The sequence below is a fragment of the Apteryx mantelli genome, chromosome 8 (genome assembly GCF_036417845.1).
Source record: "Apteryx mantelli isolate bAptMan1 chromosome 8, bAptMan1.hap1, whole genome shotgun sequence".
Lineage (NCBI taxonomy): Eukaryota > Metazoa > Chordata > Aves > Apterygiformes > Apterygidae > Apteryx > Apteryx mantelli.
This window is the reverse complement of record NC_089985.1, coordinates 34,954,554-34,970,964: the sequence shown is the minus strand read 5'-3', so window position 1 is coordinate 34,970,964 and position 16,411 is coordinate 34,954,554. Positions and strand designations below refer to the sequence as shown.

Below are 16,411 nucleotides of genomic sequence, written 5' to 3'. Positions count from 1 at the left end.
TCTTTGCCAACTCCCTCCTCCTACCAGCCTTCCCCTGCACTTCCTACCTCCTCCCCTCCTTGCCCTCCAGTCTCCCTGTGCTTTTGGCATTATTGCTGATGAAATCCTCGCTTTGGAGACTAAAATACTATGCTGATACTTTGGATTCCTGTTGGTATTCCGATGATCCCAAGTAGAGAGAGTGATGTGTTGTCACTCTCACCATAACAGTCCAAGGTTGAAAATTTTATTACATCTTTCAAAAATATCTTTTTACTTTCATCTGAAGATGAAAACAAGTTGAATAAAATGCAGTTTATATTTGAGCTGGGCTATGGTACACGCTTACTTATGTATATAGAATTAAACTTGGTTTCCTACAGAATTTTATCTGTTAATACAATTTTGTTCCTGCTTTATGACAATTATCATATATATATATATATATATATTTACTGCCACAGTTTGAAGTGAGAGCATTAAGTTAAATTAATTTGACTTTGGTTGGCAAATGGTAATAGTACTACTTTAACAGCTGTTTGCTTTCCTGAATTGTCCTTGGTGCTGAAATTGCTTTTGTATCTAAACAGCAAAATGTGTTTATAGGGCCTCAGAATATGGAGATAAATTTAGCCTGTCAAACAGATATTATTGGGGCTTTTTTCGTGCTGTATTTCTGGGAGTGGATCCTGACTACAGTGCTTCAATTCTGAGCTGTGAGTGCCTTTGGACATCTTACAGAACTGCTCGTGGAGCCTTTCTGTTTGATTTATGACCTTGCCTGTATGGACTTCTGATCAGATTTTATTCTCATTTAGTGCAAGAGGGGCTAATTATGAAAGTGACAAAGACTCTTTCATTGTGCTAAAGCTTTTTGAATGACAAAAAGGGGGCTTTAAATTAAAATGAACTTTAACAAGGCATTTTCACATTGAAGTGATACACACTCTACCACTGATAGAGTAATTCATTTTCAACCCTTTCTGATTCTATAAACACATTGTCTCACAAGATCAGTAATTTTTTACCTCTCAGGCTAATGAAGAGTGGATGGTAGACCAATGAATTCTCTTTTTGCAGAGCTGTTTTGACATCCTTAATTTTTTCTTAAATATCAAAGAAAGGACAAAGAGCTGTGATTTTATTGCATTAATATTAATAATCATTTATCTGCCAGAAAAACATTTAAATATCACTTGACATTTGCAGAGAAAGATTAATGTTTAATTTACTACAAACATAGAAATACTTTGAAATAAAAGGAAAACGCTTCTGGATTTGGCAAAATGAAAAAAAGCAAAAAATTAAGACAGACATTCAAATATAATAAAATATTCTAACCATAACAGAAGACAAAAAACATGTTGGTGCCAACTAAAATGTCAATATTTAAATTATCACTTCTGGTTGAAAAAATAGCTTCAAGTAGATAGTTTTTAAGGTCTAATTCAAGCTTCAAGTAAAGAAAGATAAATGAGGGTAAGCAGTTGTTTTCTATATACATTCGTGTGGATCCAGTTAAAAAGGCCTGCTGTAAATTTGTTCAGTAGTATAACACAAACCAGCATAACTACAGAACTACAGTTCCTTCATCCTACATAACTATATATAGTGCATTGCAGTAAAACTAGGATATAAACAGTATTGACATTTCATAAGTAGTGGTAAGATTGGAAATTGGGGCGGCTTCTAGAACAGATTGATGGCTGGAGGAAAGGAAAATAACAAGGCACAGGAGTCTGAAAATTATATAACGCTGAAAATACAGGAACAAGTTCCATTGCCTATGGAAGGATCAAAATACTGTATAATAAAGAGAAAAGTACAGAAATCACCTTGTTTTACAAAGGCACTTCAGACTGGAAACTACAGCAGAGGAGTAGGTGAACTGTGAAGTTGTGTAGCAGTCTAATCTGATGAAATGGCTAAAAATATAAATGAAAGTCTATCTCTCAATTCTATCGTAAAGATTCTATCAGAAGATTTCGCTTCTTGGCAATGGAATAATGGGATTAATTCATTGCATGAGAATAACTTTTTTGTTCCCTAAAGTGTTTTTGTGGATTGCTGGCTAATGGCATAGAGAACCAAATTCAGCTATATAATAAACTAAAATAAGACTGTTTCTTCTGCAAAAGCTGTATACAGGACCTCCTGAAATTATTCAGATCCATTATTTGTAATGAAAGTCCATCCTTACACTGGACCATTGTACAAGGAGTTTTTTTGTTTATGATACAGAATGAAGGTTTTAGTTATAAAATCAGCTACCTCTTAGTTAAAGAAAGTTTATTTGGGATCAATCTCAAAACGCAAGATTCTTATATATGACAATGCCTGGGGCCTTTCCATTAATGCTCTTTTTTTTTTTTTTTTTTTTTTAAAGCACATTTATTTACAGCTGTGGTGACTTTGGAGAGGTCCTTGAGAATATAATTTAAATATAGGTCTCCAGACTGATTGAGGTTTCCATCAATTAATTTTCCTCAAGTGGCAGTTTGTAATTATACTGTGGAAGGATTCCCCTAGAAAAATGGTGATTCTATGTATCAGGCACCAAACTAGGCCAAATACAGAATTACACTGTTACAGTATGGTAGTAAATCAGCTGAAATATCCTCACTTGTAGGATGAAAGAACTGTGTTGCACTGTACAAATTCTTAAGGTCTTTGCAAGATGATGACTATATTGAATAGTAAGTGGGGCTACTATTGTGTACTTAAGAATAATGAATACACAGTTTTTGACATTTTTTACCATTTGTAATGTGTTGCTTGCACGCCTGTGATGTCGGGGCTGCAAATAAATATGAGAATGTTTTACGTTAGAGATAGTAGGTAGCAACAGACCTCAATGCTGTACATTGAGTATCAGGCCCTAAAAAAGTAAGTGCTTTGCGGTATGACTCACACCAATAGATGGTACCTTCCCACTGTGGTACAGCCGTTCATATTCTCTGATCTGCCATGGTGGTTGCTTCCTTGGTAAGGACTGCAGACATTATTATAATTTATTTATTAACTTATTAATTATTTATTTTGGATAGCACCCGTTATATGCTAATTGATCTCCAAACAGAAATTTCCCCAAATGTCTTTCCTTGAAGAGCTTCGCTGTGAAAGCTGTGATACGTAGTAGTGAGGTACCAGTTTTGATTGCATAAACTGGGTTAAAGAAAGCTGAGTTCTGTGACACTAATACAAAACCTCTTTGTATTCTGATTTTCCATTAACAAAGGTTCAGTGCTATGGATAAATAACTGCCCATCTGTCATTGGAGGCCTTTGGGGGATTGATAAGGAGGGAACAAGAGTAGCCTACTGTTTTCCTGGGGATTTGGTATTTTTGGTGTCCTGAGTATGGAATGGCCATCTTAGGACACTGGCCTGTGGTTTTTAAGCATTCTTGATGCTCTCTAGTAAGTTGATGCATTGCTTCACTAGTGCTGCCAGTTTCTGTATTTACCAGATTCTGTGACTTTTTTTTGAGTGTTTATGCGGCAGTCCTGGGTTCTACTGATATTTCTGTAGTTCTTAAGAACCTCACAGATGGTGGAGAAGGAGTCAGGAGACTGATCATGCTCCTTTTTTTATAATTTCACTATACAGAGAGCATTGGCACTTCATTCTTTACAACTCCAGGTTTTTAGGTCCTTTGTCTGAAAGCATCAGTATTTATTGGTAAGGGCAATTTTGAAATAAGACTCTTTGGCTGCAAATGTTTAAATATCAGTCTGATTTGATCAAAACAATGTATATTGCTTGTAGCATTTATAATTTGCTGTTTTCCTAATGGTAGTTTTTTGAGCCATGATGATCAGTAAATATTTAGGACTACTTATTGCCATTTTTTGTCATGCTCTAAACTGGCATTGACATTAAGAGTGATCCTCTTAAAGAACATAAAAAGACAGAAAACATTCCAATTCTCTTCATTTGAGGATTCCTGAAAAAACATATGGTAAAAACATAGATCATTGTATTTTACACCTTTATAAAAGAGATATACTCATTATAGATCTTTTCTGTATTTTCCTCCTGCTTATATATTATTCTAATTAGCTTTCACTAAATTTATATGAAACACTCCTGCTTGCGTTGCCTTTCTAAATACTATAGTTTACTCTACTGGATTATCTATAAAGCAAAGTTGCAAGAAATGTTAAGTAGGTAGCCTATTAACACATTCCATAATTTTAAAATTATTTATAGTGTAATCTGTAATGGTATCCCTGTTGCAGTAGGAGCCTTTAAACTACTGCACAATAAATCTTAACACTTATCTCCTGCCGCCACCCCCCCCCACCCCGACATCACTGAAATACTAGTGACCAAGACATACATTTTTTCTGGAAGAAAGAACTCATCCTAAAACCACCAACTGTTGACACTGCTCAGACTGCTAATGTATGAGAATCTTTTTGTAACTATTTTTAGTATTAAAAAATAAACAAACAATCTCCCCCCTATACATTTCTTATCTGTTGGAATACCACTTTCTTGTCTTCTGTATTAGTCTAATAAAGCAAATTTAAGTTGTTGTATGCCTCTTTACTTTTACAGTTCATTCTTTTCTCTTTAAAGCCTTACAGCTCCCTAAATTTTCCTGCATCTAAGACAATTCTTTGGCCTGCTTAAAAATGGCCTTGCATCTTTTTCACTTCCTTCAGAGGCTAGGCCCACAGTCATCTTCTAATCTAATGATTCGGATTCGCTGCTGCTGGTGATAAATTCTGACTCCTACTCTAACTCAGATAAAAATTTTAATTTATAAAACTTCCATGAGGGTGAACTTTAAGCCAAACTGTTCACTAATAAATGGAAAGGATACGAACATAGGTAAGTGCTGGCTGCCCCGCTCTTTCTCCCTGGTGTTCCTGAACCCTGTAGCAGTGAAGCAAACGGAAGCAAACAGACGGAGACCCATAGTTATTGTATACTCAAAAGACTAATAAATGTAAAAGCTGGAATTTTCATGTGCTGTCAGTCGCAATTAGATTTTATCACATTTTCTCATTACCATCAAAGCCCAATCGAGATGTTTTAACTTCAGTAAGTTACGAATTAATACGTACCCCTTGATTTACCCTTTCCAGTGATGGGAGCTGGCCTTCTACCAATGGCTACTAAGAGCTAAGATTGTCCATATTCCCATACAGTTTTTTACAAAAAAGATTCACAAACGTTACTGATTTACTGTCCTTGGGATGTCACTATTGATAAAAACTTTTAAAAAGGCAACAAAAACCACAGCAATTTTAATTTGCTTAATTGAGGAGGGAGGATAGAAAAGAAACTACCACTACAAGTTTGAAGCATCCAGCTTCTCAAACCATATGCTTTTGAAATGATTTGCCTCTCTGATAAGGTCTAGAACATATTCCTTAGGCAATTTGGATTTTAACTGAAAGCTGAGTCATGAGCATTACTATTGTCTTACGTGAAACATCAGGTTCTTCAAAGAGTACTATACTGTTGAAGAGTAATGCGGTTTTTTTACAACATTGATTTAACTGCAGCAGTATAGCTAGTACTTTGTACTGCAGAGCTTAATATATGCAATTCTAACAATTTAAAGTAAACTTAAGCTTTCAAGGTGCTTTTTCTGTGTTTTTATTTTTTTAATTCAAATCATATGCTTTGCAGTTTCAGGAATCTTGATTTGACATATGCTTTGGGCAGCAGTCCAGGAAATGATGCAAAAACTATCACACATTTTCAGAAATCATCACTTTTTCATTTGTTTATTCCTATTTACAAATCAAATGCTGTTTAGAAGTTGTTTAGAACTCCTCACCACAGGATTTTTTATGAATTGTTTTCACAGGCAAACATCATAAAACCAATGGGAATTTACAGACTGATATTTTTAGATGCACTTCTTTCAGAAGATATCTAATCTTTCACTCAAGAAAAATTTTTACAGATCATGGTCCCTGAAGTTCCTCTTCCATTTAGAATGTATCAATAAAATTTCTTTATGTTGTCTTCTCAGTGTGTTTTGTGATCTTTTAAGGATGAATTCCATTGAGGGTATTCAATATTTTACATTTCACCTTATTTTGTAAAACACAGAGTTGCATGAAAGTATAGATTGATACTGTTTGGCTATCTTGGACCTGATCCCAGGTTCAACTGGTGAAAATGATGTATATGCCAATCTGTTCTTTGGTTGTTTTTTGTTTAAAGAATTTGTATAGATTGAAATGCAGCTGCAAGTGTATTAGTGATTTTCTATTGCTTACTTGTCAAGATTTTTATTGTGTGGATGAAAAATAGTATTTCAAAACCTGGCAGCATATTGACAAAAACAGAAGAGCACTTTGTGTAATTCTCTTTTGAAAAACTACCTCTTTTAGAGACAGAGATTGCCTCAGCTACTTCCATTCATATGTATCTTGATCAATAGATTTATTGATAGCTTTTAGCCAAGATTTAATTCTTTTTTTTTGCCCTCAGTTCACCATGGTGCTCACTTTTCTGAATTAAGAAACTGGAATTAGGCTCCTATAAGCAAAGCATACAATATGCAAGTGCTCTAGGTGTAAAAGGAGGCATTTGACCTTTTGTTGCTAATCTGTGACAGGTGCAGGCTATTTTCTTCCAAATGGTGTTAATTTTCATGTGCAAATCCACCCCCTGAAACCTGCCTTCTATATATCCACCACAGGGGAATTGATGGTCATCATGAGTACTGTAATGGACAGCTGAGAGGGATAATCACTGATATTTCAGCACATTCACGCTTGCGGCTCAGTCGTTTTTAGTGCACTTCTGTTTTCGCTGCTTATTAGGGAGGCTGAAGTTAGTTATTCATTGCCGGACCAAAAAAAAAAAAAAAAAAAAAAAGTGTCTGAGAAAGTTCATGTGCAGGGAACAGCACATTGTTACAAATTAGTTTCCTTTACCATTTCTGGCAAACTCATTACAAAGTAATCGCGCCCTGCACTGAAGTGCACTTCCTCTGGGACCAATAACTGTAAATAAGCAGGGCTGCAAGCTGGCTGATAAGTTGTTGTTCTGAAGATAACGGTCCTTTTTAGCAGAGTGTTTGACCTTTTTCTTTATATTGCCTCAGGCTTGTCTAAGACCCTCAAGGTCTATTTTTCATCTTAAAATTCTCTGTAGGAAAGCACAATGTGTGGTTTAAGAAGATTTTGGGATTGCTTAACGTATCTATATTTTATTTTCTTGCATTTTTATGATAATTGTTAGGATGCTTAGTAACTTTAGCCAGCATTTTCTTCAGCAGATTTTCTTTCTTCATGTAAAGTACACTTTTTATTGATGTAGGAAGCAATATACGTTAATATTTTATGAGGAGTAAGTGTATGTTGCATGATTAATAAAATAGTAACATTGGGTTTTTTTGCCGACTTTTAAAGAAACTTGAAACATCCTATTGACCCCTTCCACTATGCACAGTTTGAAAGTATTGCACTCTACGTTGCTCTGGAAAGCAATTTAATCAAATATAATTAAGAATTTCAGGCTGAATGATTGAAGAAAAGTATGTCTCCTCTTTTCTCAGTATGCTAAGAGTATTGAATGGAACTGTGACTGAAAACTGAGCATGTCTTGAAACAAACCCCAAGGCTAAGGGAAAGTCAGTTTATAGACATTTGGGAATCTGATTTGTTCACATCTTCCCATCAGTTTAAAAAGATCTATGCCATTATTTCTGTAAAGTAAAATAATAGTAGGAAAAAAAAAATTCAGAGTGCCTATGAGAACAAATCCGTAATGTTTTGTAAAGCGCCGGCTACTCTAACAAATTGTTTATTTATTTTTAAGAAATACTCAGAAAGCCATTTTATAACCAGGAGTGCACCCAAGCTGTAAATAAATAAATAAATAAATAGATAAATAAAAACAAGAAATATCTTAGAATGCCAGGAAGCTTAGATGTTGCTGCTCATCATGTTGTTGGTCTTTTTCCCCTGCAGATCTCATTACTCTATCAGTTCATTAATTTTACATGTATTTTAAATAACATTATTAATATCTTATGTTTTGCAGTGTTAACTCAAAAATATAAGGCAAAACACAAATTATGGAGTGAAGATGCTTAAAATAAATCATCTATTATTGTAACACAGGTCTCCTGCATTTGTTGAATTGAGTGGTGATGCTGACGTGCAGGTGTGAACCCTAAATATAGTAATTGCTGCTGTTTCAGTAATGTGAGAGCTTTTTAATTTGATTTTAAAAGGAAGCAGTTAACCAGGATGGTTATGAACAGATTCTCCTACTCTGTTCATAACCATTTTGGTTAACAAACTATCAGACTAACAATGTACATAGGATAAAAACTATGAATGAGAAAAGTCTTAGAGTAGTTGTATTGAAATTAAAATGTATTGGTACATCACACAAAATTGGTCTTATCTAGCTTTGTCTTAAATTTATCATCATTCCAGTACAGAAACTGTCCACCTCAGTTTACTATAAAGCAGAGTGTATATATTCTAACCATTAATTAGTTTTCTGTTTTGCTATACTTTTAACAAAAAAGGAGAAGACAAATTTTAGGAAACCTTTTTTAAATATTCAAAAAGTAAAAGCAGTTCAGAAGGTGCTTTTACCTAAGGAAAAAAAATGTTTATTTTCAATGATAAAATATTGAAATGTATGATGGATAAATAGAACAGTGTAATCAACATTTAACTCCTGTTTAATAGTTTCTAATGCATTTCACTGTTACCTGTAGTATTGCAATGTCTCACACATTAGAATAAAACTATTTCCCATGATTACAGCAGTGTGAAGGCAGCACTGTAAAATTGTTAACTTTTATTATGAGATTAACATTGGGAGGTGGATTCCTTTCTCTTTGACACCAAAAATTGTTCTTTAGTGGCATTATATGATTTCTACAAACTACCTCTTAAGGTGAGGAATTGTTTTGTTCTTGTAGTTTTAGGCTTTTTTTATACCAAAAACTGCTGTCTTGTTTAATGACATTGCTAAGTGGGTTGAAATTAGGTTGACAGATTGTGAGCAAAGGCTGTAATATTACAAACAATAGTCTACTGAGTGTGAGGAACTTGTTGAATGGTTACCGAAGGCATTAGCATTAGGTGCAGCCTCTTCAGCATCTGGAAGAAAGAGAAGAAATAGTGCACTAATGAAATGTCCAAATGATACTAAACTGAAAATGGTTGCAGGTGACTGTGGCAGCTGAGACAGGCTCTGAAGGAGCCTAGTTGGAGGCAGTTCCATAGGCAAAAAGTAATAAAATTGAATTCACAATTGAAATACAATTCACAAGAGGAAATATAAATGCATCTAGAAGAAGGGGAGTATTCAAAACAACTATTACAGATAAAGAGAGAAAACAGTCTTGTGACTCTTAGGGAACCCTGCATTCAGTGATTAAATTGCTAGAGGTCCTGCTGGGTTTGCATTAGGTACGTAGCTTTTGTAGAGCAGACTGGCTTACAGTGGTTCCAACATCCCAGCTCTTCCCCAGCAGTGAATTCACTAACATCAGTAGAATCCTCAAATTCAAGTTTAAGGATCTTATGGACTCTGTGAAGTAGTTGTGAATGGACCATCTGTCCCCCTTACAGTTCAGGTCAATCTGATGGTGAAATAGAAGCTGAAATATGCAATAGGTAGAAATCAAGATACCATTTTTCTTTGTCTGTATTTATTTATTCTCTTAATAATCTTTTAGTTTCTCATGCCTTACAGGATAAATTTTTATGATCTTTAAACTTATAAAATAAAATTAATGAGCTTCTATTTCCTTATTTGAAAATAATTTGGTCAAAAATTTCCCCTCCTGGTCTGTGCTGCAGATAACAGAGTTTGTAGGAGGAATTACTGGGATCAGGGGGAGGCAACTCGCAAGCTGGACCTACTCCACAGTGTGTGTTTGCCCAGCCTGCTGCCTTAGTCTTAGATGACCCACCACTATCACATGCACAAGTCAGGGTCAGGGGACTCCGGGTGTTCTGGGAAACTCTGTCCAGAGAGAGCTTGGAACTGTGACTTCTCCCTGTTACTATCTCCTTGTGACCTGTGAGGCAGGCCCTGCGATTAGTATCCAACCTATAATATTAGCCAGTTTAGACCATCTAAATTCTCAGATAAGAGAGGAATATTATTTTCCCCCAAATGTCAAATGTGCATGACATTTTCATGAAAAACACATTTAAAAAGTCCTTTAATTAAAGGCATTACCATGCAATAGCTTCATTTTACTGCTTTTGTTTATATTGGGTAGTAATCTGTAGGAAGTAATAATTTACATGAAGATTCTAGTTCTCTCATTGTGAATAACAGTGATAGAATTGACCCCTATGGCAGAAAGTGTACTTTGATGGGAAAGGGACTTACCTAGAGTCAGGCAGATTATGTTATTTATATTTGGCAAAGGTATTCTATCTGTAAAATATTTCCAATTTTTCAAGTATTTCATATTCCAAATGTGTCCTTTAGGCAAGCGTTTAGGAACAGATTGTTAGCATGAAATGGTTTTCTGCAGAGGGAATCAGTTAAGAGAATTTTGTTCTGAAAAGAAGAATGTGGGTAGGAAAGTAAAGAGGATAACATTAAAAATAGGGAAGATTAAAAATGTTCACTGTGCAATTAGTAAAGCCAGACACGTTTTAGAATAAGTAAGAAATCTGCAAACATTGGTGAGCAGAGCTGAAAATGTTTTTTCCTGCCTCTTTTCCACCCCAAACAGCCAATCAGCCAGATTTTGCTACTGTTGCTTGCGTAGAGCAGCATGTTAGCCAATAAACGATCATATTGACTTAAAGGGGATTCGCTGAGCAGGGAGCTGTTTAGCTAAACTACAGTTATAAGTAACTATTCAAACCCAAATATATATTCAACCCCAAAATATATATTGAATTAAAAAAATATATCTCAATCCATAAAAAAGGTCACTTTGCAGTGATAATTTTATTTATAAGTATACTTTAGCATTTAGGATAAAGCATAGACCTGTCTTTTTATTATAATATGTGATGAGATGGTTTTGTGTTGGATAAGGAAAATGTAAAGTCCTATTTTTGTAGTGTATAAATAAAATGGACTCTCTAACCCTCATCTTTAAAAATCTTGGAATCCTTCGAAGGAAACATGCCAATTTAACAATTTAAAAGCACTTAGCAAGTTTTCCCAGTGCCGAACTTCATTTCTATAACCAGTGTGGTTGCTTGTTGAAAAATGCCATTGGGGACAATGTAGCTCTGACTGTGTTTAAAAATATTATTCTGTGAAATCCACCAGAGAAAAATGAAGCTAAATCTTAGAGCCTCATATGTTACTGTGGAAAGAGGTGATAGTGGCACCAAATGGTAAAGGGAAAGTATTAAGATGGCTCTTCAGTCACAGAGGAGATGAAGTCCTGGCCATCTGTAGGGTGAGAAGGACGCTCTAAGCACCCGCAAGGGGGGCAGAACTCTGGAACTCAGATGCTTCCTGGAAGAGATGGACTGGACAAGACAAATAGTCAATTTGACTGGATAATAGAGTTCTATGTTGTCTTATTGGTGTATCCATATGTACTTGGCTTACTGGTGTGTATTTTATTTTGTGGTAATGATCGAGTCATTAAAAATGATTCTGAACTGTTGAAAAGCTAATTATATGTATGTCTCATGCTTTAACCACTTTTTTACCAGAGATAAAAAATTTTTAAACTTTTCTTTGTGTAGTTTCTGTTACAGCGTTTATCAGCCATTCATTAAAATGCATTCCTTTTCATCTGTTTTTGGTAGGTAACCTTGGACGGGTGGACCACATCACAGAGTTTGAGTATGACCTGTTCATTAGACCAGATACCTGTAACCCACGCTTTCGAGTTTGGTTCAACTTCACTGTTGAAAATGTAAAAGAATCCCAGGTAAGTTCATATTAAATTAAACAGTATGATGGCTTTAAAAATTGCTTACTCCAGCATATAAGGTATTTTCTTTTGTAAAGAGAAAAGAGGCCATGCAGGTTTTGTAACTAACAATTTGCTGTAAAATATGATTCTGTCCTTTGAATTTTAATAAGTAAAAACAGGTGTCACCATGACTGAATGTCATCATATCCTTCAGCTACCCAGGACAGGAAATATTTACAAAGAGAATATAACAGTTTTCACTTAACATGATTTGGATTAGTAATGGCTGATATATATATTTGTGTTAATTTATACAAACCAAATATATGTGTTAATATATAAAGAAGTCCATAATAACCATTCAAATATTATCACTCAAACCTTCATTTAGTGCACTTGAAACTTAGTGAAGTGGCGTCACAGACAGACATTACTCTAGTACCTTGTAGTAGGAGAGAAGTATCTTACCAGTCTGACCCTTGTGAAAGATGAGTTTTATCTTTAAATGTGAAACAACTTGATAAGCAACTGCTTCACCTGCTTTTAAGTATCATTTCTTTGATTTAAAAACACCCCACGGGAAAGAAACTTCTTGTTTTCATTTTTTTCACTTAGACTAAAAAAATGTTATGTACCAACTTGCACATTGACAGATCAACAAAGATTTCATTCCACTTCTCACATGTACCTTGTGTGTTATTCTGCCATTCTGTGTTAGTTTATCCTAATCAGATTGTCATTTTTGCTTAATGGAAAAAATGTATTTAGTAAGAGAAAAAAATTGCAGAAGCTTGATATTTGTATTCCTATGAGACTAATATCTTTATATCCACCACTATACCATTCCTGTTACAACTAGAAATCATGAAATTGTTTATCTATCTTCCTGGCGCCTGATACTTTATCAGACAGACCCTTCCCCCTGCTGTGCCTTAGTCAACTATGATCAAATTATATAGTCATGAGATGAATGGGAATCTGTCTCAAGGAGGCAAAGAGATCTGGTAGAAAGATACAATATATATCTAGTGCTTACAGGATATTTGTTTTCATGGTTGTCTACATGAAAGAGAATGGTTTCACTATTAAGTTTGACTTGTGAGGTCTGTTTTTATAATGTGTCTTCCTATAATCTTTTTTTCATCTCTCCAATTTCCGTTAAAATGAGACCTGCATGAATGTAATCTAGTCTGGAACCTTATTTAGGCCTTTGTACTGGCGGACATGGGCAGTATTAGTCATTGCACCTCAGCTATATTAAATGAATGTTAAAAATTGCTACATCAAACACACTGTATAACCAAGTTTGTGCATTTTGATTGTTTTCTTTTATCTTTTACTAGAAAATAATAAAATAAAAAACATACCATTCAGTATAGCATAAGACTGTTACACTAATGCACAAGTATTTTTTACCAGTTTGTGAAAGTACATATCTTACTAACTCTCTATAAAAGTAATTATCTGTATAGTATGATATTTATTTTTGATATAGCATATAGACGATGTGGGAGGAAAGCAAATCTATCCATTTTTACATCCTGGGTCTAGTTTCAGTCATTTAGGTGAGGAATCAACAGGAGTAGCTACGGTTAGTATTTTTATATATTGTATATGTTACATTTCCTTCTTATTGTTCCTCTTTCAATGTCAAATTCTTAAATAATTTGCATAGATGTGAAAATGTGCTGAAGATCTTTTTTCTTGTTATTAGAATCTCTCCAGTCTTGCTTGATATTTCATGCTAAAGCCTCTACTCACAAAGAAATTAATTTTAAAGGTATCATGAGAAAACAAGACACATTCTTTCTTTATCTGACTCTTACAAATTTTCCTCTTGTTGCATCAGACTAATCATTGACACACAACAGTGGACAAATGGATAAAAAAGAGAAAGAATAAGAAACAATATGAAGACAATAATCATACAAGCATTAGAAACATAATTGTACTGTACATGTTTTTGATTTATGTTTTCAGATCCATGAATTACAAATTCAGATCCATACGTTACCAGGTTGCAGTGCAGTTTTTGCAATGTTATTTAGTGTGCTATTCTATGCTACGAATCAAGGAGCGAGAAATGAAGAGAGACCTGTGAGATTTTCCTGTCAATCTCACTATCCATGCATTCCAGTCCAATTTTAATTGTCTCAAGCAATGGGGCTTCCACTATTTACATCCAGAAACTCTTCCATGGACTCTAATCTCACTGATGGTGTTGCTTGATATTTAGCCTAAAGCCTTCCTTTATTTAATCCCATTATTCCCAGTTATAATTCTGCTTAACAGTAACTCCTCTTGATACAAATAAATCCTCTTCATCCTTGGCTAACATTTATATTTCTGTGGATTATCACATTCCTCATTGTTTGTCTCTCAACCTAGCTATCATGTTTAGTTCCTTTAGTCCTCTATCCACTTTAGCTTTAAGTGTTAAGTATTTTTCTGCTTTGGGGCCTTTGGACTTTCATCATAAGTGAATCTTTCCAGCCCTTTGATAATTAGCCAAGTTTCCTAGGGAAACAAGGTTTATATGATCACAGTGTCTATGTTATACTTGTCTGCCTAGATTTATGTGTGGCTGCCAATTTTTTTCCTCTCCTTTATCCCTCAATAGCTTTTTAACTCTTGGCCAGTTTCAACCCCAGTGGGCAGAAATTCCTGTAACTTTCAGGAAAGCTGGCTGCCAGATGGGCAGGAGATCCCATTAGTGCTCCCACTGGCAGAAAGGCTGTAGTATGAGATCATTTCTTATTAAACATCAGAGAATCCACAAAGGAGAGGCACAGGAAAAAGTACTGTTTGGAATTTTCATTTTTAAAATAGCAAAGAATCCAACCATGAAATCCAAATCCATAAGACTTAGTAGTTTTGCTTCTTGCAGAACTTCTTGTTTTTATTCTTCTTCCAGTTCCTTCAATATTTCCTTCAAAATGTGGAACCAAAATTTAATGGCAAATTCTGAGTGCTCTAACATCCCAATTTAAGGAGAAGGAACTCTAGCCTCTTTGCTCCACTACTGTCTTGCTATGGAAAACCAAATATTGCAGCAGTCTTTTGTTGCTTTATCACTATGGAAACTCATGCCTAATTTGTTGTTCACTATGATACATAATTCTTTTTCAGAATGATTGCTTCCTTCCCCCTGTTATGTATGTGTTAGGTTACTGTTGTGCTGCGGTAAGAAGGTCAGGAAATAGAGCTCAGTTCTGTTGAATAGCAGTGAGACCTCTAATCTTTTTTAAATTATTTTTATAATTTTATGATAAATGTGTTTTATTTGGTATGTACTTTTTTCCCTACATTCCAGGAGAACTTTTATTTTTCTTTTCCTTGGAAGCTAGTAAATGAACTTCTTCCTCCTCGCAATTTGGACTTCATGCAACATTCATATTAATTTTGCACTTTTTTAGCCAGGAAATATCAAAAGAAATAGCTAATAGTTTATATTTCTGGGAAGAAAGAACCAGCACGTAGAATGCCTGTATGATGTAGAATTTGGCCTTTTGGTCTCCTTATATGGTTTGAGACTTGCAAGTCAGTTGGTCTGATAAGATCTGAGCTGTGGATTTCTTTAGTCATTTGTTCAGTGAATTTAATTAACACCAATATTGGAAAGAACAAAAAGAAACTGATATGTTATACGTAAGGGCTATAATCACACAATGATTACTCTTACAATAACCATGAAAGGGAGAATGAAGGAAATAGGATTTGCTGTGGAACACATGGTCTCATGGGCAAAGCCTCCAATTTCTCTAATTATATACATGTCACAGGCTGCTGTCTATTTCTAGATAATGCTCTTTATTGGGCAGGGTTTGTTTCCTATTGACTTTGACCATGGCCCTTACAACACCCTCTACAATTTTGCTAAATTCCATCTCTGTAGAACTGGAAATTGGATGGTCAAGTGTCACATCCCGATTGCATTTCAAGTATTTTAAACAGGCAGTGCTTCAGGTGCCCAATTACTTCTGGGCTAGAATGTCCTTAAAGGTGTTAGTAGGAGCAGTGATTCACTTGAGAATTGGAAAAAGAAAGAAAAAAAAGAAAAGAAGAAATGTGTGTATGTATGATAAATTATAAAAATTTGCTAATATACCAGAATTGGAGGCTTTTACAGTTGAAAACAGTTGTTATTTCTCTTGGGAGACCCACCCAGAAATTCTACTCAAGCAGTAGGCACTCGTTGTGCCTACTTTAGACACGCTAGAACAAAATTAGCTCGGTCCTGGAAGATTTACTTTTGAGGAATTTGAGAAAAAATATCAGTTGAACACAACAAACTGATGACAGTATTAGAAATATCTCTGGGAGGATTCTAATTACACAAAAAACAGCAACCATGTTATACCAGTAGGTAATGCACATCTAGGCTGCACAATATATTTTTTATGTATATATATTCTGAACAACTCTGCTATACGATGAATGATGTTCAGAAATAGTATTTTCGCTGAAATTAAAAAAAAGATTTTTTCAACAGAAGGGGTTTCCTAATACTGAAAATTTGGATTCTATAAGTGTTGATAAACACATTTGGAATTTGTCATCTCAAAGGTACAAAATATATCAAGTA

General features: G+C 34.8%; 1 protein-coding gene across 1 annotated transcript in view; it reads left to right on the top strand.

The window, feature by feature from the left end:
* The window catches only part of LOC106491608 (BEN domain-containing protein 5), a 608,958-nt gene that overhangs the window by 37,923 nt on the left and 554,624 nt on the right, over positions 1 to 16,411 (top strand). The window contains exon 3 of the mRNA XM_067301224.1: positions 11,717 to 11,841. Coding sequence (XP_067157325.1) covers positions 11,717 to 11,841 — 125 coding nt within the window. The remainder of the gene's footprint in view (positions 1 to 11,716; positions 11,842 to 16,411) is intronic.